This window comes from Anolis carolinensis, chromosome 1, assembly GCF_035594765.1.
Source record: "Anolis carolinensis isolate JA03-04 chromosome 1, rAnoCar3.1.pri, whole genome shotgun sequence".
In the NCBI taxonomy this organism is placed as follows: domain Eukaryota; kingdom Metazoa; phylum Chordata; class Lepidosauria; order Squamata; family Dactyloidae; genus Anolis; species Anolis carolinensis.
This window is the reverse complement of record NC_085841.1, coordinates 322,870,899-322,898,367: the sequence shown is the minus strand read 5'-3', so window position 1 is coordinate 322,898,367 and position 27,469 is coordinate 322,870,899. Positions and strand designations below refer to the sequence as shown.

Sequence of the window (27,469 nt, the reverse complement as noted above, 5' to 3'; positions counted from 1 at the left end):
ATCTTCTAAACAATAAGTCACATCAAACGCTGTGGAACTCATTTCTCATCAAAGAATAGGATTGTGCTGCAAAGAACAGGATTGTGCTGCATAATTGTTTAAAAACAAAGCTCTTTTGGTGTGAGTGATTCAGGCAGTTCATATTAACTTTATGAACTAATTCATTTTCCAAGAATCTGTAATATTGAAGTTTTGTTTAAAAATGAAGTCATTTTTGTTAAAAGGGACTAAGAAGAATTTCACTGTCAAACTCCTTCTGTTAGTGATGAAAAACTGGGAGCTGTATTCTCGCCCACTAGTGTTGGATATAATATGCCAACAATTTTGTTCTCTGAAACCACTTGGCTTGTCTGGCTTAGGAATGAGGATACATTTTAAGCATATATTAGTGCCAAGGAAATATTGGAGGGCAGAGAAAAATGTGGCCATGGATATGGTTTTTTTTAAAGAAAATGTTAGGCTGAAGAAAGGTGCTTTGTTCAAAAAGAATGTAGTCATATTCTTTTTGATCACTTACTAAGAATATTTTTTTCAATTGAATACAGATGTGTAGATTTGAGAGTGTTTTTTCAATTGTTTCAAACATTTTTTACATATTTGTTTTAATGTGATTTTAACTGATTTGTTTTAATAATTCCATATTTAATTTTTCTTTGGGTCTTGAGCCAGGAGGAAAGCAGGGTACAAGTATTGGAAAATGAGCGCGCAAAGATACTGTGGGACTTCCGAATCCAGACTGACAAAGTTCTGGAACACAACACACCAGACATCACAGTTGTGGAAAAGAAAAAGGTTTGGATCATTGATGTTGCCATCCCAGGTGACAGTCGCATTGACGAAAAACAACAGGAAAAACTCAGCCGCTATCAGGACCTCAAGATTGAACTTCAAAGACTCTGGTAGCAACCAGTACAGGTGGTCCCGGTGGTGATGGGCACACTGGGTGCTGTGGCAAAAGATCTCAGCTGGCATTTGGAAACAATAGACATTGACAAAATCACAATCTGCCAACTGCAAAAGGCCACCCTATTGGGATCTGCACGCATCATCCGAAAATACATCACACAATCCTAGACACTTGGGAAGTGTTCGACTTGTGATTTTGTGATACGAAATCCAGCATGTCTATTTTGTTTGCTGTGTCATAAAATAATAATAATAATAATAATAATAATAATAATAATAATAATAATAATAATTCATTCTAGACATTTTACTTCAGAGGTCCTAGCTATGGAACCTAGTCTAAAGTTACAAAACAAAACAAAACTCACAAATGCTTTGGTGGTTGCTGACATGATATATACTATGACAAATATTTTGTATCCTATTAAATAACTCCATTGTTTCTTTATTTATTTCTTCCCAATCTGAGGAATTGCCTATGTGAACATGAGGTGTGTACTTTTCCTTCAAATCCCTATTCATAACATACTTATCCATGTGAGTGTAGTCTCCTCCCCCATGATCTTCATTTCCCTCTATAATCAAGTACAAATACATACAATTTTTTCCATAGTACACTTTAGATTATAAGATATTTTTGAGCCTGGACTAGTATGTATATATCATTCTGTAAGATGATATATATCTTGATTGGTATTGTGTAATCTGTGGTTGGGGAATGTGTGATCCTCTAGAATTACCACACTATTTCTAAATTTATATATTATTATTATTAATATTTGCAAAATTATTAATTTGTAATAGCTTTCACAACATTGTGATTATTGTGTTATGTGATGGCCAGTCCTTTTAGCTTTATTATGTACCATGTAACTAATACAGTTTTACTTCAAATGTCGGTTTTAATTGTGTATGTTGTTGTTTATTCATTCAGTCACTTCTGACTCTTCGTGAACTCATGAACCAGCCAACACCAGAGCTCCCTGTCGGCTGTCACCACCCCCAGCTCCTTTAAGATCAATCCAGTCACTTCATGGATACCATCCATCTTGCCCTTGGCCGACCCCTCTTCCTTTTTCCTTCCATTTTCCCCAACATCATCCTCTTCTCTAAGCTTTCCTGTCTTCTCATGATGTGGCCAAAGTACTTCATCTTTACATTACATTTACAGTACATTAATTGTGTATATTTAAATTAAATGTGCATTTATTTGTTGTAAATTATGGCCACATGGGTGGCTTAGGCAGGACTGAGATCTTTATATAGAGGAAAGAGTTCAAGTGTCTGTGTATGTGCCTTCAAGTCACCTATTGACTTACTGTGGCCTCATGAATTCCATAGGGTTTTCTTAGACAGAGAATAATTAGATATGCTTTTGTCAGTCCCTTCCTCTGAAATATAGCCTATAACACTTGGTATTCATTGGTAGTCTCCTATCAAATACTAACTAGATTTGTCTCTGCTTAGCTTCCAAGATCAGACAGGATGCAGTGCTTTTAGGGGCAAGCCTAAATGAAGGAATATAAGTATTGTGTTGTTGAAGGCTTTCATGGCCGGGATCACAGGGTTGTTGTATGTCTTTCGGGCTGTGTGGCCATGTTCCAGAAGTATTCTCTCCTGACATTTCGCCCACATCTATGGCAGGCATCCTCAGAGGCTGTGTGGCATTCTGCCATAGATGTGGGCGAAACGTCGGGAGAAAATACTTCAGGAACATGGCCACACAGCCCGAAAGACACACAACAACCCAATATAAGTATTGTATTCCTTGTATTAAATTGTATTAAATTGTAACTTTTAAAAAGAAAAATAACGGAGCTTTCCCACAGAAATGTGTCATTTTTTCCTCTAAAGAAGTTAGCACACAAATCTTGCTTATTGTCATTTGTTTTTCAAAACAATAGGTCATGTTCCAGTGATGAAAATTACAAATGAAAGGTGCTGATCTGAATCCGGGCCATGGGAGTTGTGTGGGATTATGGGCCTTCTACTCCCTTGCTTTTGCCTCCTTAGTTTATTTTTAAGTAAAGAAAATGTTATAGTTGCTAACTGCATCTTTAAAATGTAGTTTCACTGTCAGCATCTGTTTATGGTTATTCAGTTGATTGTCCTGGAGCCACATCTACAAGATCTAATCTCCCCCCCTCCCCAAATTTTTAAGGGTCTATTTGATTCTATTAGAATAATTTTCTTTACTCATAATAGTGGATTGGAAGATAATTCAAGTTTTCAGGATGCTTCACTCTCGTGCACTAAGAGGATACATTTTAGTTCTTCAGAATCAAGTTTTGTTTCAGATTTCACACAAAACAAGGCTGGTCTAGGCAGTCTGAGCTCTTGTCATGTGCATGAGTTGAAGTTCAATTTATAACCCCCTTCCCCTCCAAAACAACAACATCTTGGGACATCCTACCACATTGATTGGGCTTTTTCATTTGGGTATAGCTGTCTCTTAACTATCTATCATCAGATTTTAACTTTATCTTGGTTTGGCCTTGTTGTTGGACACCCTGGGTCCCATGTTGGAGAAATAAATTAAATACTTAAATGGTGTCGATATAAATAAATTAAATACATAAATAAAAATAAATAAAATATTATGTTAACTGGAAATGAGATGTTTTAATTCAGAACAAGTCAGTAGGTTTGTCCTGGTGGCAGAAGGATAAGACATGTAATTCAAGAAATGTAACTGAAACCTCTTTGGTCATTCTCTTTCCCCTATCACAAGAAATTTCCATTGCCAATAGTAAAGAAGGAATTCCTTTCTGAAAAAGTGCCTTTGTTATCTCATTCATGATAGGTTGCACATTGTCTACAGGAAAACATATGAATGATAGTGATTCCAGCCCCCTACACCTACTCTGCCAAATTCAAAATTCGATAGTAGCCTCCTGACTCTGGAAAGCTCTCCCCAAGGAAATAAGACAAACACCCACTCTGTTAATCTTCAGGAAGGAGCTAAATACCTGACTATTTAAGCAAGCCTTTGATAATGGCTAGAGATTATTATTTAACTATTAGACAGAATTTGAATGACCATGAGAACATTAATCATAACTGCTGGATAGCTTGATAACAGAAATGGCTGGTTTAAACTGTGATTATATTTAGATTGTTTTTTAAAGGGCAAATAGCATTTAATAATATAAGTTATTTATTAGTACTTATATTATTATGTCATTTTAATTGTACTAAGCGATCATTGTTTATTGTTGTCTACTGTTTATTGCTTATATTATTTTCTGTATCTGTTTGATTGCTGTAATTGTGTGATTTTAATAGATGTTTTAATAATTGATGTTTTAACTGCTTGGATTTTAATTCTGTCTGTTTATTTTATGAATATATATGTGCATGGCATCGAATTGCTGCCCGTTGTAAGGCTGCCCTGAGTCCCCTTCGGGGTGAGAAGGGCAAGGTACCAATGTGGAAAACAAATAAATAAATAAACCACCCCAATTCCCTTCGCGGAGAGAGGGTGAGGTATAAATAAAATCTATTATTACTATTACAATAAAATAAAAATGAACCAGGGCAAATAGAAAAGAACTCAGACTGATTAAAAAGCTTTCACTAGGATGAATTTCTTAGGGAATTCCATAAATGGAGCAGCATAGCTGAGAACTTACATAGATGTGCAGTTCTGAATCTTTAAGAGAATAAAAGGCCAGCGCATGAGATTATGTACTCTTGGTTGCGTAATTCTCACAGAAAAACAGACAAAATTTAAAAGTGGGGGGCATATTTGAAGATGGGGGAATGCACAGATCAGGAAGAGTTACGTTGGTAAGTTAAACTTACTTTCAATAATGCCTGGTATGATGAGAAGAGGGGCTAAGCAGGTGTACTCCAAGACAGGTTTGCAACAGCTGAACCCATTTTAGGAGCCTCATGTGATAACATCCTTGGGATCAGAAAGGAAGAAGCAGTCAGCAAAACTAGTAAGATGCTGTGTGAGTTAAAATGTTAACTGTTGTATTCTGAACTAACAGTCATACATACCGCATATTGCAATATCTGTGGTGAATTTTACTAGAGCACAATAAATACAAAAAGAAAGTGTAAAATCATTCACCCCCCACATCTCTGCATCCATAATATGGGAATGAGTTTTTATTAGAATGGGATATTTATGTTTGTGTGTGTGTCCTATTCATTAGAATGTAATTATATTAACTGTGTATAATAGCTCAATTGCATTTTCTGTCCACTAAAAAAATCTTGTTTAAACACTTTTAGAGTGTGATAAACTTAGGCAAGAAATATTTATCTTATTTTCCCCCATGAAATCTGAAGCTGATATACTGTACATTTGTTTATTCTGTCCAATAAGCAAGTGTTTCATCTGTTAAAAAGCTTCTAGTTGGGCTACCATGGCAACCAAACAACTCAGCTGTCATGGTGGCTTGTCTGGCTTGCACTTTACCATTTTGATGCTTTTGTAAAATAGGAGAGTAAGTGAAAAGAAGGGGAAAGCTAGCAACATGCTGTAAGGACTCCATGTGAATGAATAGGGAATACTTTTTTACAGGACAAAAGAATCACAAGAACAATCTGATCATTCTTGCCTTGTACCTTCTCTCTGCAATGGCAAAAATAGGTACAATTATTTCCAAATACTCTTTGACTTGTGCACTGTGTATAAAAAATCCTTTTGATTAATGGGAAAGAGATGCAAATCCTTAGAAATGCACATTATGGTTAATACAACCAGAATCCCAAAATCTGAAATTGTCACAGGGACAGATGAGATGATGACAGCTTTGCTTTCTGGGAGTTTGTGAAAAACACAAACTTTTTTTTCATGCACAAAATTAATTTGTAAAAATACTAGCTAAACCCGGCTATGCTTTGCTGTGGCTCAGTATGGTATGAAATGAATGTGAAAGTAAATATAAGTATTGTAGCGAACATTGATTCACAAAGAAAACATATCATTCAGTCTAATACCTTGCCTTGCATTGCTTTATTTATGTGAAATGAAAGGTAAGGAATAAAAAAGAGATTTTTTAATACCAAAAATCACTTTTATTGTAAAGCTAGTGGATTGACTACATTTTTGGTTTCTGTTGTCGACTGGATTTAGTGCACTCCAGATGAAGGTGAACTACAATTTCCATAATCAAGGTCAATGTCCACAAACTCCAGCGGTATGTTCAGTTGATCATGGGGGTTCTCTTTGGCCATGGTCCATTGTTGGTGGAGGTCACAGTTTATCTGGGTGCAGGAGAACTATAACTCTCATCTATCAAGGTTAATATCCCCCAAACCTCTCCAGTATTTCCCGTTGGTCGTGGGGAGTCTGTGTGCCAAGTTTTGTCCAGGTCCATCATTTGTGTGAGTCTCAGTTGAAGTTGGAGATGAATCAGGTGAAGGTACTGCAAATCCCATCATTCATGGTCCATCCTCCTCCTATCAGCACCAGGACGTGAAGTGGCTAATGGGGTGTCTATGTGCCAAATTTGGTCCAGGTCCGTCGTTCATGGGGGTCGCAATGGTCTGATTTGGGTGAAGGTACTGAAAATCCCATCATTCATGGTTTATCCTCCCTTATCCACATCAGGACGTAAAGTAGGACATGGGGGTCAGTGTGCCGGGTTTGGTCCTGATCTGTCATTGGTGCCGGGTTTGGTGCTGATCTGTGGGAGGTGAAGTGATTGAAAGTGCTGCATATCCCATCATCCATGGTTTTCCCTCCCCCAAACTCATTATTAAAACACAAACATATTGGTATGCCATGTTGTGTCAAAATTTCAAGTTGATCGACCAACTGCTTTTCGATTTCTGCGTGCACAAACATATATAAGCTGTATTTTTATACATTAAGGTAAAGGTTTCCCCTGACGTTAAGTCCAGTCATGTCTGGCCCTGGGGGTTGGTGCTCATCTCCATTTCTAAGCCGAAGAGCCGGCGTTGTCCGTAGACACCCCCAAGGTCATGTGGCCGGCATGACTGCATGGAACGCCGTTACCTTCCTGCCTGAGCAGTACCTATTGATCTACTCACATTGGCATGTTTTCGAACTGCTAGGTTGGCAGAAGCTGGAGCTAACAGCGGGTGCTCACTCTGCTCCCGGGATTTGAACCTGGGACCTTTCGGTCTGCAAGTTCAGCAGCTCAGTGTTTTAACACACTTTGCCACCGGGGCCTTCAGGCTATATGTATAATGTATACTTAAATGAAATTCCTATTTAAACTTAGGTCCCATCTTCAAGATATCCCATTATGCATATGCAAATAAAAAATCCAAAATTCAAATATTTTCTTGTCCCAAGTATTTCAAAGAAGGGATACTCAACCAATGCTATAAGGTTTCAATGCTGCATTTTGAAATCAAAAGACTAATTTCAAAACCCAAGAGTAGGTTATCTGCAGGCCACATATGGCTCCCATTTGGTTCCTTTCCCTCATTTGGTATCCCACTCATTTTCACAGAATTAGCAAATGGTAATCAATACTGCGATCATTGGCACCAATACTGTGGTGTCTTTTTTCTTGTTCATTTCTTCCTGAAATTCCAGAGGGATGGTTGACTCTAGGCTTTGGAACTCCTTCCCTGTTCCATTAACAGGCGAAAACTTTTAAAATTAAAGATTTTGAGCGGAAAGATTTTAAAGAGGCGCTGCTTACTGTTTACTGTTTTAATTGTACTGATTTTAAAATGGTTTTTAAAATCCTTTTTAAGTTTATGCTTTTTAAGTTTATGAGTTGTTTTGATATTGCATGCCTGTTTTAATAGAGGAAGGTTATTATGTTAATTGATAAAGATAAAGCATTGTTAATTTAAGGAAAATAACAATAGTTCTTCAGGAGGAATCAGATGGATCTATGTATGCTGCAAAATCCTGTTTAATATACTATCTTAGATAGTACACTGCCCTGCCAAATTTCCGTGATCTACTATCTTTTCTTGCCAACTGTTGTATTGCTTTTAATGACTCATGTATTGATGTATGGGCATCAACAAAAGAAAAATGTAGTTTTCTTGAACAATAACCCAACTTGTTGGGAGAAGGATGTATGAAGGATTGTTTTCATTTTTACAGCTGAATCCATAGCAATGGAGTGGCCACCAAGAAGTTTTCTTTGTTATCATAACCACGTGTGATTCTGAAGGTTAGAGGATTCAAGAGATGTGTCCCACTTAAGGAAAACTGAAAACAGAACAAAATATCAACATTTTAGATAGCCTTAATTACATAATAACCATAATTACAGTCAAACAAATAATGTTATGGCCGGAATCACTGGGTTGCTGTGAGTTTTTCAGCCTGTATGGCCATGTTCCAGTAGCATTCTCTCCTGACGTTGCATCTTCATCTTTGGCAGGCATCCTCTGTGAACAAATCTCTGAATAAACCTCTGAGTATTCCTGTCATAAATGCAGGTGCAACGTCAAGAGAGAATGCTACTGGAACATGGCAATCCAGCCCGAAAAACTCACAGCAACCCAATGTTATATATTCTGAAATTAGATTACCAGATTGTGTACCAGATTTAAAGTAATCAAAATATAGTTTTGTGCTGTTTGTGCCTGAACTAAAGGCTCAATGTTATCCATTTTCAGTTTCCTGAGTGTGGCTTCTATGGAATGTATGATAAAATCCTCCTTTTTCGACATGACCCGACCACTGAAAATATTCTTCAGCTCATCAAAGAAGCTAGTGATATCCAAGAAGGTGACCTTGTTGAAGTTGTCTTATCAGGTAAAATGTTCATTTTAATACTTTCTGGTTTTCATTTGATATTTATTAACTGTTTGTGGTTTATTATACTACCTTACCTGTTTTTTGCCTAGTCACACATGGCCTCTACTGATGTCAGCACATGGTGCCTGCATTGGCTAGGAGCTCTCATGAAGCCATTTGGGAATGGTGGTGTCATAGGCATGGTCTGCCCCCATTTTCAAGCACAGAGACAAAGGAATGGTAGTGATGTCCTGTGTGGACAGCAGACCAGTCTGAGGACCTTATCACATTGAGATATACTCCATTTATATCAGTATGCATCCTGTGTATTTTAAAAAAACAATCTGTAGAATTAAAACAATTTAATTCTATAGAATAAGCCCAGGAACAGGTTCCAAAGTCTAGGGCAGCCTTCAAGAAGACCCCCTCCCTTATAAATCTGCCAAATGTGGCTGGGAAGGTGGTAGGATTGAGAGAAAAGCCTCCCTTAAAGATGTCAGAGTTCATCCAGCTCATAATTGTGTTTTCTTACATCTATAACTGTATATTTCCTTACCTCCTTCTGAAATTTAGAAATTAAGGCCATTAAGGTAGGCTCTGCTTCTTTTTTCAATTGTTACTTTTTAAATGAGAGATTACTTTTATTATTCCAAGTAGCCACTAACTATGTTTAATAATTTGATGTCTTAAATCTGGATAAGGATCTTTTTATGATACTACCTGTTAGATACAGTTGGATTGGAAGTAATCTTTTTCTCTGAAATGTTTGGGGTTCTTTTGTTCAGAAGCAGAACAGTGCATCTAAAATAATGTTCTATAAATTTGAATATGCATTCATTTTGTGGTGATCTGTCTTCTCTGTCATGCAAAATTACAGGGTGCTTATGTACTGAAAAAAGTAGAAACTCGAATTTTCACAAGTTTTTACATCAGACATAAATGGATTAAAACTTCCTTTAAAACTCAAGTTGACACTGTGCCTGCCAGACAGATCCACAGTATAATTGTATCAAAAGGAATGGAAATTATTGCAGTATGATTTTACCTAAAATATTAAATTTTGTATTGCTCCTGATTCAACTCAAGGAAATTAATTTTCCAAATTTTATTCTTGAAGGTACATGGAGACCATTGCATATCAACTTAGTAGAATCAGAGATAAAATGATATTTTTAATATATCTTTTTTCTTCCCATAAGGGAAACTATTCAGAAAATATTGAGCTTTTGCACAGAATTTCAAGAGAATTTTTCACCCAGTGATGGTAAATGTAACTGAGTTTTCTTTTAGATTCTTTCTCTGTGCCACATTGGATCAGAAGAAGGAACATTGTCGTAATACCTGCCGTGATGGTAGGGAGAAATATTGAATTATTCAAGGTATAGCCATCTAATGAACAAATCAGATTGTAGTGCGAATACGCGAAATCAAAAATATTCAGTATCCTTTCAAAGTCAGTGACAGTTGTCTTTATCTTGTCCTTCTACAAATCCAGTATGATATGCAATTTACAGTTCGTGTATGATCACTATTCTGCAAATCACAGTTCTCTGATTTTAGACATACTTTATTTTTGACGGAACCCCCAGTGGCACAGCAGGTTAAATTGTTAAGCTGCTGAGCTTGCTGACTGAAAGGTTGGCAGTTCGAATCCGGAGAGCGGGATGAGCTCCCATTATTAGCCACATCTTCTGCCAACCAAGCAGTTTGAAAACATGCAAATGTGAATAGATCAATAGATACTACTCTGGCAGGAAGGTAATGGCACTCCATGCAGTCATGTCAGCCACATGACATTGGAAACATCTACAGACAATGCCGGCTCTTCAGCTTAGAAATGGAGATGAGCACCAACCCTCAGAGTTGGATACGACGTAATGTCAGTGGAAAACCTTTACCTTTACCCTTAGTTTTGATAGTTTTATTAGGAGTATGGCACTTTTGTAATGCATGGTACCTAAAAGTATTGATGAACTGTCTGTATATGTTTGTGTGTGTGTGTGTGTTTAAAGAACTGTGTTTTCTAGAACTGTTGTTGTTGTTGCTGCTGCTAAATTTAAGGACATGTGTAAAATTAACCACCATAATTCCCGCTTTAACTGGAATATTGCATCTCTTCTATGATCTGCCTGGTGTATATTGACTTTTTTTTTTTAAAAAAAACCCCTATAATAATTCCTCACTTGTATCAAATGATGACTCATACTTGATTCAAACTTCTATGAGTCAGTTTAAAGTTAGACTGGTAGGTAATTAGGTGATGTCATTTTATTTCACAGGAGAAAAAAAATTAATTTGAAAAAGTAATTTGTTTTATAGAAAATAGAAAACAGAAAACATCACAAGATGAAGAAAAATATAAGATGGTGTTGTGGATGAAGGGATACTGGGAGGAAGGAATGGAGGGTAGAGGGGTATACCATGAGAAAAAGCAGCTTCAGAGTGTTAACAGCCACTCTGTTCTTCCTTCTAAGTTACTTCTAACTGAAATTGCTTAATGTTTTGATATCATTACGGCACTTTAACAGTTATTGCCATTTCATAAAGCATGACAAGGATGAAAAAGATGACTCAAAGTATCACAGTCATAATAGAGAGTTGGTTTCATGTAGTCAAACTTATTAAGTGGACATCTTTTAGAATCAATTGCTTGAAAATGGTCATTTGATATTTATAATAAAAGCCATGATGGTTGGATTGTGCTACCTGTTAGAGTGATTGATATCAGCATTTTATCATAAAGCACGTGAGAGACATGTAGAAAATAGCACTTCATAGAAATAATAATCAGCAAGGGTTATCTGTAGTTTTGAACTAAACTTTTTGACTAGATGGAAAAAAGGAATTTTAGGAGTTCCAGATAAATAGTGTGTGCTTTTGGAGAAATTAATACTATTCCATATTTGGAGTGTGCACTAATAATAATAATAATAATAATAATAATAATAATAATAATAATAATAATAATAATAATAACACAATCCAGAGCAGAAGAGAAAACTGGCGAAAGAAGGCTCTCCATGGGCAGTTCCTGGGAAAAATCGAGAGCCAAATTGACAAAGAAAAAACATGGCTGTGGCTCACAAATGAAACTTTGAAAAAGGAGACGGAGGGCCTGATTCTGGCAGCCCAGAACAAGTCATTAGGACCAATGCCATCAAAGCCAAAATTGAAAAGCCGATGACAGATCCCAAATGTAGACTCTGCAAGGAAGCAGATGAAACAATAGATCACATCCTCAGCTGCTGCAAGAAGATCGCACAGACTGACTACAAGCAGAGGCATAACACCGTTGCTCAGATGATTCATTGGAATTTGTGCCACAAATACCATCTGCCTGCGACCAAGAATTGGTGGGATCACAAGCCGGAAAAAGTTACAGAAAATGAACATGTCAAGCTACTCTGGGACTTCCAAATTCAGACAGACAGGGTTTTGGAGCACAATACTCCTGACCTCACGATCGTGTTAAAAAACAAAGTATGGATTGTCAATGTTGCAATCCTAGGGGACAGCAGGATTGAAGAAAAACAACTGGAAAAACTGACACAATATGAGGATTTAAAGATCAAATTGCAAAGACACAAGCCAGTCAAGATGGTCCCAGTGGTGATCGGCACACTGGGTGCAGTGCCTAAAGCCCTTGGCCTGCACTTAAACACAATCGGCGCTGACAAAATTACCATCTGCCAGCTGCAGAAGGCCACCTTACTGGGATCTGCATGCATTATTCACCGATACATCACACAGTCCTAGACACTTGGGAAATGTCCGACGTGTGATCCAATACAACAGCCAGCAGAGTGTCTGCTGTGGGCTCATCTTGTTGTGTTTCAAATAATAATAATAATAATAATAATAATAATAATAATAATAATAATAATAATAATTGTACTGTAAGAGCCGAAAAGCTAATCTTCACATGACGTGGATTGACTACAAAAAGGCCTTTGACTCACTCCCACACAGCTGGATCATCAAGTGCCTGGACGCCATCGGGATTAGTAAAAACGTTGGCACCTTCATTGAAAACATGATGGAGCACTGGAAAACTGAACTGTTTGTTGGAAATGAAAGTTATGGACTTGTCAACATCAGGAGAGGAATTTTCCAGGGAGACTCATTGTCCCCTCTGCTTTTCATTATTGCCTTGATCCCTCTGTCAACAATCTTACAAAAAACAAATCTCGGCTACCAAACATCTAAGAATTCTCACAAAATTTCACATTTGATGTACATGGATGACCTGAAGCTATATGGGAAAACGGAAACTGAAATCCAATCTCTGACCAACACTGTCCGAATTTTTAGCACTGATATCAACATGGAGTTTGGTTTGGACAAATGTTCGACAGTGGCATTGAAGAAGGGAAAAATCATTGAAAGTGAGGGCATAAATATGCCCAATGGCCAAACAATAAGGTGTCACCAGCCAGAGGCCTATAAATATCTGGGCATATTACAGCTGGACAACATCAAGCATGAACATGTGAAGACTGTGGTCAGTAAAGAATACACACAAAGGGTCAGAAAAATTCTCAAAAGCAAGCTCAATGGAGGCAACACCATCAAGGCCATAAACACCTGGGCCATACCTGTCATAAGATATACTGCTGGCATTATAAATTGGACACAGGCGGAACTGGACAATTTGGACAGAAAAACAAGAAAACCCATGACCATTCATCATTCACTGCACCCTCGCAGTGATGTTGACCGGCTGTATCTGCCTAGAAGATCAGGGGGCAGAGGACTCTTGCAAGTAAAACAAGCAGTCAAAGAAGAAGAACATGCCCTGGCAGAATATGTCAAGCAAAGTGAAGAACCTGCTTTGATTGAAGTCAAAAATCAGAAACTCCTCAAAGCACAGCAGACAAAAAACCAGTACAAGAAAGCCGCACTACAAACTAGAGCTGACAGCTGGCACAACAAAACACTTCATGGAAAGTTCCTTGACAAAATTGAAGGAAAAGCTGATAAGGAGAAGACCTGGCTCTGGCTCACGAATGGGACCCTGAAGAAGGAGACAGAAGGCCTGATCCTTGCAGCCCAGGAGCAAGCCATCAGAACAAAGGCAATCAAGGCCAAGATCGAAAAATCAGCTGATGACCCAAAGTGCAGACTGTGCAAGGAAACCGATGAAACCATTGATCATATCCTCAGCTGCTGTAAGAACATTGCACAGACAGACTACAAACAGAGGCACAACTCTGTGGCCCAAATGATTCATTGGAACCTATGCCTCAAGTATCACCTCCCTGCAGTTAAGAACTGGTGGGATCACAAACCTGCAAAGGTTGTGGAAAATGAACACGCAAAGATACTGTGGGACTTCCGAATCCAGACTGACAAAGTTCTGGAACACAACACACCAGACATCACAGTTGTGGAAAAGAACAAGGTTTGGATCATTGATGTCGCCATCCCAGGTGACAGTCGCATTGAAGAAAAACAACAGGAAAAACTCAGCCGCTATCAGGACCTCAAGATTGAACTTCAAAGACTCTGGCAGAAACCAGTGCAGGTGGTCCCGGTGGTGATGGGCACACTGGGTGCCGTGCCAAAAGATCTCAGCCGGCATTTGGAAACAATAGACATTGACAAAATTACGATCTGCCAACTGCAAAAGGCCACCTTACTGGGATCTGCACGCATCATCCGAAAATACATCACACAGTCCTAGACACTTGGGAAGTGTTCGACTTGTGATTTTGTGAAACGAAATCCAGCATATCGATCTTGTTTGCTGTGTCATACAACGTCGTTGTGTCAATAATAATAATAATAATTTCCAGGGAGATTCATTGTCCCCTCTGCTTTTCATTATTGCCATGATCCCTCTGTCAATAATCTTACAAAAAACAAATCTCGGCTATCAAATATCTAAGAATTCTCACAAAATTTCACATTTGATGTACATGGATGACCTGAAGCTATATGGGAAAACGGAAACTGAAATCCAGTCTCTGACCAACACTGTCCGAATTTTTAGCACTGATATCAACATGGAGTTTGGTTTGGACAAATGTTCGACAGTGGCATTGAAGAAGGGAAAAATCATTGAAAGTGAGGGCATAAATATGCCCAATGGCCAAACAATAAAGTATCACCAGCCAGAGGCCTATAAATATCTGGGCATACTACAGCTGGACAACATCAAGCATGAACATGTGAAAACTGTGGTCAGCAAAGAATACACACAAAGGGTCAGAAAAATTCTCAAAAGCAAGCTCAATGGAGGCAACACCATCAAGGCCATAAACACCTGGGCCATACCTGTCATAAGATATACTGCTGGCATTATAAATTGGACACAGGTGGAACTGGACAATTTGGACAGAAAAACAAGAAAACTCACGACCATTCATCATTCACTGCACCCTCGCAGTGATGTTGACCGGCTATATCTGCCTAGAAGATCAGGGGGCAGAGGACTCTTACAAGTAAAGCAAGCAGTCAAAGAAGAAGAACATGCCCTGGCAGAATATGTCAAGCAAAGTGAAGAACCTGCTTTGATTGAAGTCAAAAATCAGAAACTCCTCAAAACACAGCAGACAAAAAACCAGTACAAGAAAACCGCACTACAAACTAGAGCTGACAGCTGGCACAACAAAACACTGCATGGAAAGTTCCTTGACAAAATTGAAGGAAAAGCTGATAAGGAGAAGACCTGGCTCTGGCTCACGAATGGGACCCTGAAGAAGGAGACAGAAGGCCTGATCCTTGCAGCCCAGGAGCAAGCCATCAGAACAAATACAATTAAGGCCAAGATTGAAAAATCAGCTGATGACCCAAAATGCAGACTGTGCAAGGAAACCGACGAAACCATTGATCATATCCTCAGCTGCTGTAAGAAAATCGCACAGACAGACTACAAACAGAGGCACAACTATGTGGCCCAAATGATTCATTGGAACGTATGCCTCAAGTACCACCTCCCAGCAGCAAAGAACTGGTGGGATCACAAACCTGCAAAAGTATTGGAAAATGAGCACGCAAAGATACTGTGGGACTTCCGAATCCAGACTGACAAAGTTCTGGAACACAACACACCAGACATCACAGTTGTGGAAAAGAACAAGATTTGGATCATTGATGTTGCCATCCCAGGTGACAGTCGCATAGATGAAAAACAACAGGAAAAACTCAGCCGCTATCAGGACCTCAAGATTGAACTTCAAAGACTCTGGCAGAAACCAGTACAGGTGGTCCCGGTGGTGATGGGCGCACTGGGTGCTGTGCCAAAAGATCTCAGCCAGCATTTGGAAACAATAGACATTGACAAAATCACCATCTGCCAACTGCAAAAGGCCACCCTACTGGGATCTGCACACATCATCAGAAAATACATCACACAGTCCTAGACACTTGGGAAGTGTTCGACTTGTGATTTTGTGAAACGAAATCCAGCATATCGATCTTGTTTGCTGTGTCATACAACGTCGTTGTGTCAATAATAATAATAATAATTTCCAGGGAGATTCATTGTCCCCTCTGCTTTTCATTATTGCCATGATCCCTCTGTCAATAATCTTACAAAAAACAAATCTCGGCTATCAAATATCTAAGAATTCTCACAAAATTTCACATTTGATGTACATGGATGACCTGAAGCTATATGGGAAAACGGAAACTGAAATCCAGTCTCTGACCAACACTGTCCGAATTTTTAGCACTGATATCAACATGGAGTTTGGTTTGGACAAATGTTCGACAGTGGCATTGAAGAAGGGAAAAATCATTGAAAGTGAGGGCATAAATATGCCCAATGGCCAAACAATAAAGTATCACCAGCCAGAGGCCTATAAATATCTGGGCATACTACAGCTGGACAACATCAAGCATGAACATGTGAAAACTGTGGTCAGCAAAGAATACACACAAAGGGTCAGAAAAATTCTCAAAAGCAAGCTCAATGGAGGCAACACCATCAAGGCCATAAACACCTGGGCCATACCTGTCATAAGATATACTGCTGGCATTATAAATTGGACACAGGTGGAACTGGACAATTTGGACAGAAAAACAAGAAAACTCACGACCATTCATCATTCACTGCACCCTCGCAGTGATGTTGACCGGCTATATCTGCCTAGAAGATCAGGGGGCAGAGGACTCTTACAAGTAAAGCAAGCAGTCAAAGAAGAAGAACATGCCCTGGCAGAATATGTCAAGCAAAGTGAAGAACCTGCTTTGATTGAAGTCAAAAATCAGAAACTCCTCAAAACACAGCAGACAAAAAACCAGTACAAGAAAACCGCACTACAAACTAGAGCTGACAGCTGGCACAACAAAACACTGCATGGAAAGTTCCTTGACAAAATTGAAGGAAAAGCTGATAAGGAGAAGACCTGGCTCTGGCTCACGAATGGGACCCTGAAGAAGGAGACAGAAGGCCTGATCCTTGCAGCCCAGGAGCAAGCCATCAGAACAAATACAATTAAGGCCAAGATTGAAAAATCAGCTGATGACCCAAAATGCAGACTGTGCAAGGAAACCGACGAAACCATTGATCATATCCTCAGCTGCTGTAAGAAAATCGCACAGACAGACTACAAACAGAGGCACAACTATGTGGCCCAAATGATTCATTGGAACGTATGCCTCAAGTACCACCTCCCAGCAGCAAAGAACTGGTGGGATCACAAACCTGCAAAAGTATTGGAAAATGAGCACGCAAAGATACTGTGGGACTTCCGAATCCAGACTGACAAAGTTCTGGAACACAACACACCAGACATCACAGTTGTGGAAAAGAACAAGATTTGGATCATTGATGTTGCCATCCCAGGTGACAGTCGCATAGATGAAAAACAACAGGAAAAACTCAGCCGCTATCAGGACCTCAAGATTGAACTTCAAAGACTCTGGCAGAAACCAGTACAGGTGGTCCCGGTGGTGATGGGCGCACTGGGTGCTGTGCCAAAAGATCTCAGCCAGCATTTGGAAACAATAGACATTGACAAAATCACCATCTGCCAACTGCAAAAGGCCACCCTACTGGGATCTGCACACATCATCAGAAAATACATCACACAGTCCTAGACACTTGGGAAGTGTTCGACTTGTGGTTTTGCGAAACGAAATCCAGCATATCTATCTTGTTTGCTGTGCCATACAACGTCGTTGTGTTGATAATAATAATAATAATAATAATAATAATAATAATAATAATAATAATAATAATAAACAACTGTTCCATTATCTGAGTGGAGGCTACTAGGGGGCACTAGAGAGAGAAGAATAGTCTATTTTATGGGCAGTGGAGTTGGAGGAGGAAAACGCCTTGGAGAATTTACGTCCCCAGTCTCAAAAGATGGCTATGGCAAATCTCTTCTGAAGAACTCTTGCCAAGAAAATTCTAGAAATTTATGAATTTTAGGTAATTAAAAAGGGCTGATTGCCTGCATTACCATCTTTGGTCACTAGGTAGCAACTTACTCGAACTATCCGTAGTCCCCAGACATGCAGCTGGGGGCAGGCTGGAAATACTCATTTTTCTACAGGGCCTGAAAGGTTCAAATGGCTAAAAAATAGAAAGTCAGAAGAAAACCCCTCTTATCTGTTAAGGACAGGAACAGTGAATAATGAATAACAGGGGACAGCAAAAAGGGAGGAGAAAAAAGAAGGGAGAAGAGAATAGCAAGAACTGAGGAATAATAAGAAGAGAAAAAGAATTTAAGATACTTGAAATCTTTTGAAGCTTAACCCTCTGTTACCTTTTAATGAAGCATACCAAAAGTCTAAGTAATTCTCATAATTTTAATAGAACCCAGGATTTTCTAAGAGCTGTTAGTTTACTTAGGAGTACTTCAGCTATATAATTCTGGGAAGAGATGACTCAGTTTGTCTTGTTGTTTGCCTTTTTTCATGCCCTGAGGAAGAGAACAATGAACTTTGCATTAACCAAGCCACAGAGTAACAAGAATAAACATGGTGGGCGTATTATATTTGGCAAGTTTGTGCTGGAAATGATTTAGATCCAAGGTGGAGGGACAATGTGAAGAAAGAAAGAACATTACATTTAATGCCTTGCCATAACTGTTGTGAATGTTTTGATATGAATATACAATGTGGTGTACATAGAAATTAATGATAGTTTTTCAAACAAGGAATTAGCCATTGTAGTTCTGCAGAAAGAGTAAGGTAAAACATTCCTGTTTGTATTCAACATAATAAAATCCTGACAGTGTGTTAGCAAGTGTATGTCATGGTTGTTAATATCTATTCAGGATGATACTATTTTAAGCAGTTGTACTATTTGACGATGGTAACTTTAGTGGAGTTCATACAAGGAAAACACAAGAGAAACCTTGTGATAACAAACTGGAAAAACAGAATGAAAATATAAAGTTTTTCTGATTTCATTTTAAGGTATTTAAACACACCTTTAAGTCTGCTACTGAACCAGATGGGCAAGAAAAATGCTTTACTTAAAGCTTATGTATGTACACATGCATATTTGGAAGTAAGTCTCATTGAGCTCAGCAAGATAAATAATATAGAACTGTCAGTCCTATCTGGATTCTTTTGATTAGAAAAGATGTGTTTGGTTGTGAGGGAAAGTCTTATTGAATTTCCAGATTTTTACATTCTTCTATTTTAAAATTGTGTAAGTGCCTTCCGTCATCTTATACTTCTGCTTTCTTATATATTTAAAGAAAGCTTTTTTCCCATGGTGCTACTAAAATTAGTGTGCATCTTACAATCGATGGCATCTTAGAATTAAAGAAATATGGTATTGCCTTTCTACGTATGATCCTATATGTTTGAGTGAGATTGGTGGTTCATCTCTATGATCAATATATTACAAAGTCTGGGTGGCCATCTGTTGGGGGTGCTTTGATTGTGCTTTTACTGCATGGCAGAAGGGAGTTGAACTAGTTAGCCCTTGGGGATCTTCCACCGAAACACTGTTTATGTTGGTTAAAATCATTATTCATTTTCAATATTGTATTGTTCTTTCTTTCTTTACTTTTTATTTTTTGCACAAATGAGATATCTGCAGTGTGCCTAGGAATTTGTTCATGTTTGTTTCAATTAGTTCACACAAACACTTTCCATCCATCTGCCACTGGCCTGGCCCATCTGTCAAATTTTATAACACAATGTGTTTAATGTATACAAGTCAGGCATGTGCAAACATTTTATATATAATGTAATATATAATATAGCATATAAACATTTCTTGGGGCTCCATGAGAAACGTTTGCTCCAAAAAGGGCTCTGCGGCTGACAAAGTTTGAGAACCCCTGCTCTAGACAGTGTTCCCCTTCACAACTGCTATGCTGCTTCTCTGATAGGTAGGAAACATCCAAGGAATGGGTAGAATCTGGTAGGAGAGGCCACAGGCTGGTTGGTCAATTCCAGTGACTGGACTGATCACATCTTTGCCAAGATTGGTATACTGTGCTTCTAAGACACCATGTGTTCTGTGAAAGAGGTGGATACCATTTAGCTAGGGGCGCCCCTTTAATGTAGGACTTCCTGCAATAAAAAGAGGGCTGTCTAGATGACGTCCGTGAAAAACACAAATTAATCTGTCACAAACCAAGAAAACCCTGGTTTGTGGTGAATTAATTTGATAGTGGGTTTATTTCACACTTTCTTGGAAGGTGTGGGATAAACCCACTACTTCCGCTGTTCAGACGTGGTCCAGAATACTTCTGCTGTCCAGACGTGGTCCAGACAGCAGTCCCATGATTTTCTGGGCTAAATTAGCTTGGAAAACATGAGGACAACAACCCTCTCCCCCAAAGCCCCCCAAGCCCTTTTAAAAAGTAAAATAACTTACCGGGTCTCGATTAGAGTGCTCCTGTAGCTCTTCTGGCACATAGGAATGACATACCAGGAGAGCGGGGAGGGGGAAAATGGAGGCCCAGTAAGTTATTTTACTTTTTGCGGAGGGGGTTACAGTGTCCGGGTTTTTTCCTGGAAAGTTCCAGGATAACATCTGGCACCCACCCCAGAAAGCACAAGCTTTCTGGGGTGTGTGTTCCTGGGATAAATGCCTGTCGGGAAGCGCCCTAGATCAAAAGATGGCCTTCACACTCATATTGATCCATTGAAGTAGAGATGGAAGAACAATGATTTCCCATTCCAATGTGTTTTTGTAACACCACGGATTTAATTCTGCAGTAGTGCAAATGGTACTTTTGTATCCTTTTAATTGAATGCATAGGCCAGCTTTCCCCACTGGTGTCTTTCAGATGTTTTAGCCTACAAATCCTATCTAATAGGTCGGTGGGAGGCACGTTACAACACATCTGGAAGGTAAAAACTATGGAAAGGCTAGCAGAGCAAATATTTTTGCAAGTACGTTATTGTTTGGAATTGTATAGTTTATGTTCTTATGCATGCTGTAGAATTTCACTTTTACTGTCCTCTCAAAATAGCAAACTTTTATTTCTGTGCTTATGCCAAACAAAAGTCTTAGAACATATACTTTTGTGCCAGGCATTCTGTTGTTTGGATAAGTAATACACAGTGATAAAGTAAGTAGTACGTGTACCACTTATGGCTGCATCATATGTTTGATAACATTTTTGGATTTTGTATAAGAAATGATATGAAGGAATTTCACATTCCTACTATTAGAGTTATCTCTTTTGAAAAGAAATCCATTGGGAATATTTTATTTCCCCAGCATCTGCAACATTTGAAGACTTTCAGATTCGACCACATGCTCTCTTTGTGCATTCGTACAGAGCACCAGCATTCTGTGACCACTGTGGAGAAATGCTTTGGGGTCTTGTACGTCAAGGTCTTAAATGCGAGGGTGAGTGAATCTGCCTCAGGATCTTTGAAACGTCCTCCTAAGTATAACAGGTAATATGTGTGAAAAAAATATCAGGACTGTGACAAGGAAAATAATGAAAGTCATGCTTCTGCAATCATAACTCCTCCTGGATATATTATTTCATATTAATACATTCACATCCATAAAATATATCTATATCTAAGGGAGAAAGTGAAAAGACTATAACTTGATATACTGTTAATATGGGATAAAATCAATTGGGTACATTTAGGTCTGGTTGCTGTCAGGCTGCACATATGTGTACCCTTGTGCATGAAAGGAGGGCAATGTTGTAGAGCCCTGGAGCCATTTGCCATCTACCCAGACCCACTGTGGGCTCCACTGGCCCTTCTGGATGAAGCCTTCTTGTCACTTTGTTTTTAAAAGAAGTGCAGTATGTAGGGTGGTGTGCCTTGCTTTAGAGTAGAATACCATCTCTTCAGGGCTTCTAGAGAGCTATTTGTTACTGTTGTTTTGCCAAAAAAAGGGGGTAGAGTGTAAAAACTGGTCTATATATGGAGAAGAGGAGGAGGGATCCAAAATGTGGGCATTGTTGCCCCCCCCCCCCCATAAGCTTTCTGCATCCATTGCCATTTTCCTTCAGTCACCAAATATCACGCATTACAAAAAGACACACCTAGAAAATTGTCCTCACTTAGAAATTTTATACTCGCTGTGTTCAGGTTGCTCATTTTGTATCAAGGTACCAAGGGTAGAATTAAGTTTGTGTGTGTTTTGATTAAGACAGCCGCTGCAAGCAAATCAATTTCTGTGTCCCTCTGGGTAAAACAAGCAATCAGTTGAAAGGAGACAAAAGATCTGATGAGTTACTTGATTGAACAATGAGAACTAGGCTAGGAGAAGTTTGTTGTAAAGTATCAAAAGACATAAAGATTTATGAATGATTAGAATATAGCTGACAATAAGGACCTAAGGGAAGAAGTTTGCTTCCATGAGAGATTACTTGTTTCAAAAATATGCATGGTTGAGCAAGAAAGCAAAGCGGCTACAACCGTCTATGCTGCAATTTTAGGGAGCTGTACGGATTCCATAGAAGCAGAAGAGAACAAAATTGTGAATTTTAGATGAACTTATATTTGAGGGATCAGATAAGGAGAAAAGGTTTGTGTCATGGTACTTGGATGACTGTCCATGCACAGGAGAACCAGTATCTTTTGGTCTGGTTGAAAAGCAGATGACTGCAAACCCCAAGCTGTTAGCTTTGAGTATTTATAACAGGGGTCCCCAAATTAAGGTCCATGGGCCAAGTGCAGCCCTCCAAAGTCATTTACCTGGCCCCTGCCCTCAGTTTTAGACTTAGGCTCGCCCAAAGTCTGAAATGACTTGAAGGCACACAACAACAACAATCCTACTTAACTTGACTATCTCATTGGCCAGAAGCAGGTCCACACTTCCCATTGAAATCCTGGTTTATGTTGGTAGTTAAAATTGTTTTTATTTTTAAATATTGTATTGTTCTTTCGTTGTTGTTGTTGTTGTTGTTGTTGTTTTTTTGCATTACAAATAAGACATGTGCAGTGTGCAGCCCCTGGAAGAGCAGAGTTTGGAAACACTGTTCTAGATATAGATTAGAGATTAATCTAGATATAAATTTGTGATTAACGTTAACATTCTACTTTGTTTTTCTTTTCTTTTTTAAAACAAAAGTTTTGTATTGTAATACACCTTTTTAATTTTTCAGGGTGTGGGTTAAACTATCACAAGAGATGTGCATTTAAAATCCCAAACAACTGCAGCTGTGTTCGGAAAAGACGGCTTTCGAATGTTTCCTTAACAGGACTCAGTAACATCAGAACTGTTTCTGCAGAACTCTCTCCTACTACAGACGAAGCTCTCCTGGTACAAAATTTCTCAGTATTAAAATAGTAGGTTCTATAATGAATTGATTCATTAATTGGTGCATCTTTCCTCCACGTATAGACAACTTTTCATGTACATTTACAAGCTTTATAATTTTACTTTTCCTGCTGCTTTTGTCTACATATGACAATGCCCATGCAATATATTTGTTTCTGGAATTGTTGTTGGGGTAACGTCATTACAATGCAGCTTATATATTGCAGGTTGTTACAAAACCTTCTAGAAGAAATAACTACTTCACTCTAGCAACATTATATATGGTGGAGGAAAATATATAGTCCTTTCCCCTTCACACTTTTGGGTGTACTGAAAAAATTGAGAGCAATTTAGAAACAGTTCTGCTTGAAAAGAAGATTTAAACATATAGAAGTCAAGCCAGTGTTCCTTGGATCTTGCCCAGAATGATTATGAAGAGGCCAGTGTGTTAGCATAACACATGATGGTTGTCTTTTTCTGCAGTGACTCATAAAAGACTTGCTAGTGATTTAAGTGGTAGAAAGATCATAATGTCAGTGTGACTAATGTAGCTTGATATAAACATTTGCATCAGAACTATGGAAATATCCTGCACAGTCAATTGTAATTCTAACTTTCATGATACTGTGACAGAATATCTCTTGGACTACTTGATCCAAAGCCCTTTTGTTCTGATAAAAGGAATTCCTAGCTGTGGCTAAACATATTGTAAGCATTAATTGTTTCTGTATTTTTTTTAAATTTTAGACCAGTCAAGAATATATTCAAAAAATTATTCTTACTTTAAAAATGGTACACTTTGAATGCATATTTAACAATACATCCTTTGTGGTTGAAATGCAAGCCAGGTTAGCTGCCTTTGTTCCCAAGGGGAAAAAATCAGGGAAGAAATAAAGTGAATAATAATAATAATAATAATAATAATAATAATAATAATAATAATAATAATAATAATAACAATGTATTATTTACTTATTGTTTCTTTGGGAATGGTCAAATATTCTACTAAGAAATAGTTTCATTTGTTAGCCAGGGGTTTTGTGAGTCATTATTTGATAAGTGAAATTTTTCCTGGATTCTGAAAAAAAAAACACCTTACTTATAGATTAAAAGTTACATTTGGTCAACTGTTTTTTATGTTTAATTTTTGAGCTCCCTAGCCAGCATAGTTGGCCATAGTTGTTTGAATGCTGGACTATGACTCACTGGGTGACCATGGGCAACTTGCACACTCTCAGCCACTCAAAATCCTATGATAGAATCCTCTTAGAATCACCATAAGTCAGAAATTATTTGAAAGCATTCACAAACAGTAACATGGTTGAATATTGTTTTAATGATTTAACCTTAAGATTTGGGTAGTATCCAGAGGTGGGTAAGTGCACTTATGTAAGTGAATTTCTCTTTTCTCCCCGTCTATTCTTTGAATTATAATCCCATCTTAATTTAAACAGATAGTTTTGTCCTGGTCAAACTTTTACAGATTTTCATCACCTTTTAATTTACTGTAATTGAGATAATAAAGATGTGCATAGTTTATGTATTTATCATTTTATTATATCCTACCTTTCTGCTGACACGGGACCCAGTCAGGAGAAAGAAAGAGTTGTGGATAAAAAGATAATATAATTAAATAAGCTGTCTTTTAAAATATCATTCAGTTGAAAAAGTATAACACCATTTCAACATATCAAGTTAAAAATACAGCAATGCCATAAAAGCCGGCTCTGCACAACCAATTAATAATCAAATTGATGTTTAAATAAATCATTTCAGTGCACAATTATATGAACATTGCTGTTATTATTATGCTTACTAATATTGATCCATATTTTCTTTTCTACTTTCTATTCTGAATGACTTCTGCCTGATCTAGATTCCTACAAGCCCTAGCTTTGAGGTAGGTACTAATTTTAAATTCTTCATCATTTTTTCTGAACCAAAATCCAACTATTCTAAATGTCACTGAATTTGATATAGAAGTATAGTGTTGTGTCACACATGTTTTTAATACCAAGAAGATGGAAATAATTTTAATATGTTTTGATTTTAAATATTTTCCAATTAAAATGTTCGGACATTAAAAAACATTACTTTTTCATTATGCCACATTATTTCATGGGACAATTGTCTTTTGAGAATGTGTGTATATAGACGCTTCTGTTGCTTTCAAATGGATGAACATACTTTTCTCAGTTTGCAGGTAGGTTTATCAAACTCCTAGGCTTTGGCGTCTTTTTTCGTGTACATTGTCCCTATAGTTCAAAAACCTATTACCGCCCCCTGAGGATTTGTGAGATGCAAGAGAAGTCTGATCCTGAATAAAATCTGATCCTGAATAAAACATCTAAAATGATTTGTCTAACCTTATGATTGTATGGGTGGAAACAGTTCAGAGTTTGATTGCTTTGCATTTGTAAATCGTATGTTCAGTCCCTCCATTTCAAATGATCTCCAATAATTGAGTAAGAAAGTACCTCTGAACAAAACACTGGATAATTGTTGTCAGTTGCAGGAGAAACTATGGACAAAATGTACTTTCCTCATATGTCTATAAAGCATGAGTGTTTTTGTGGAGATCATAAAATGCTTTTTCCTGGCTGTCATATCTCAGTTTTGCAAGTTCTAAGTGAAAAGAAAATAGCCACAATTTCTAGAGAGGAACTAGGGTTGATTTGTAATAGTTCTTTCCCCAGCAAAAGAACCTGTTTTTTGATATATGAATACCATCAGTTTGATATTTTTGTTATAGATTCATCTACAACTTGATTAGTACATTGAGATTTCCTGATTGAAAGAAACATCAAAAATGCTATTGAACATATTGTGGATTTTTCTTAAAGAAGTACTTTTTTCCAGGATAGTAGTAGAATGTTTCCCTTATTTCTTTTAATCCCACAAGTATACGTTGAGCTATATAATAATGTTATTGCTTGGATTGAATTGGTTTTTACTAAGGCATCCTAGGAGCTGTGCAGTTTAAATAATGATATACAGGCATCTGCAAGTGGAAACAACATGGTGTAGTGGTTTGAGCTTTGGATTATGACTCTGGAGACCAAGGTTGAATCTCTGCTTGGCTGTGGAAGCTCCCTGAGTGACCATAGGCAAATCACTCACTCTCAAATAGAATCATAGAATCATAGAGTTGGAAGAGACCTCATGGGCCATCCAGTCCAACCCCCTGCCAAGAAGCAGGAAAATCACATTCAAAGTACCCCTGACAGATGGCCATCCAGCCTCTGCTTAAAAGCCTCCAAAGAAGGAGCCTCCACCACAGTCCAGGGGAGAGAGTTCCACTGCCAAACAGCTCTCACAGTGAGGAAGTTTTTCCTGATGTTCAGATGGAATCTCCTTTCCTATAGTTTGAAGCAATTGTTCCATGTCCTATTCTCCAGGGCAGCAGAAAACAAGCTTGCTCCCTCCTACCTATGACTTCCCCTCACACATTTATACATGGCTATCATGTCTCCTCAGCCTTCTCTTCTCATAGAAAGGCAAAGGCAAGCCCTTCTGAACAAATCTTGCCAAGAAAATTCCATGATAGACCTCGGTAGCATTAGCTTTCATAGACTATGTCATGGTTGCATAAGTCGCAAATGCCTTGAAGGCACATAACATTTATCTGCAATCATCTTTGCATTTGCAAAATTTGTTTGAAATACAGCAGCCACAGTCCATTCTGGTTGGGGGTGATGGAAGGACATTTGGAGGGCACCAATTTAGGGAGGGTTGAAATACAGTGTCGTTGAGTATTAAAGTAATGTTTTTGTTAAGAAATTTTTGCACATATTTGCTCACTGCCTGGAGCGTTTGCTGGCTTCTGTAGTTTCCATAGTGTAATCTAGTTAAGCAATTGTTTCCTGGTAAGTATCCAAGCTTCCTGAGTCAGGAACCTGGCTGGCTACTCGGAAAAAAATAATTCACATCTCACTCTCTTTAACCAGCAACCAGCAAATTGCATAAAGAAGAAAGAGTTCAGCACAGCAGCTTTACAGTTTTACAAACACTTCTATGAGAAATAATTTAATTTCCTGACCAAAAAAAAAATAGATTTTGTCCTGCATTTGTTTCAACATTTAAAATCTGTTCTGAACAAAAGTTTCATTGTAGGGCTGTCACCACAGTGAAAGAAACCTGAGCTAGCTTGTTTTGTTCCAATTGGTTAAATGAGTCGATTAAAATGCATGCATCTGTAGGTGTTTACATGTTTAAAG

General features: G+C 38.1%; 1 protein-coding gene across 3 annotated transcripts in view; it reads left to right on the top strand.

Moving 5' to 3' along the window:
- Nucleotides 1–27,469, top strand: part of prkd1 (protein kinase D1) — a 150,373-nt gene that overhangs the window by 83,486 nt on the left and 39,418 nt on the right. For all 3 annotated transcript variants that reach the window (XM_008102943.3, XM_008102936.3, XM_062968232.1), the window contains exons 3-6: nt 8,476–8,614; nt 21,243–21,374; nt 23,098–23,255; nt 25,129–25,152. In XM_008102943.3, coding sequence (XP_008101150.1) covers nt 8,476–8,614; nt 21,243–21,374; nt 23,098–23,255; nt 25,129–25,152 — 453 coding nt within the window. The remainder of the gene's footprint in view (nt 1–8,475; nt 8,615–21,242; nt 21,375–23,097; nt 23,256–25,128; nt 25,153–27,469) is intronic.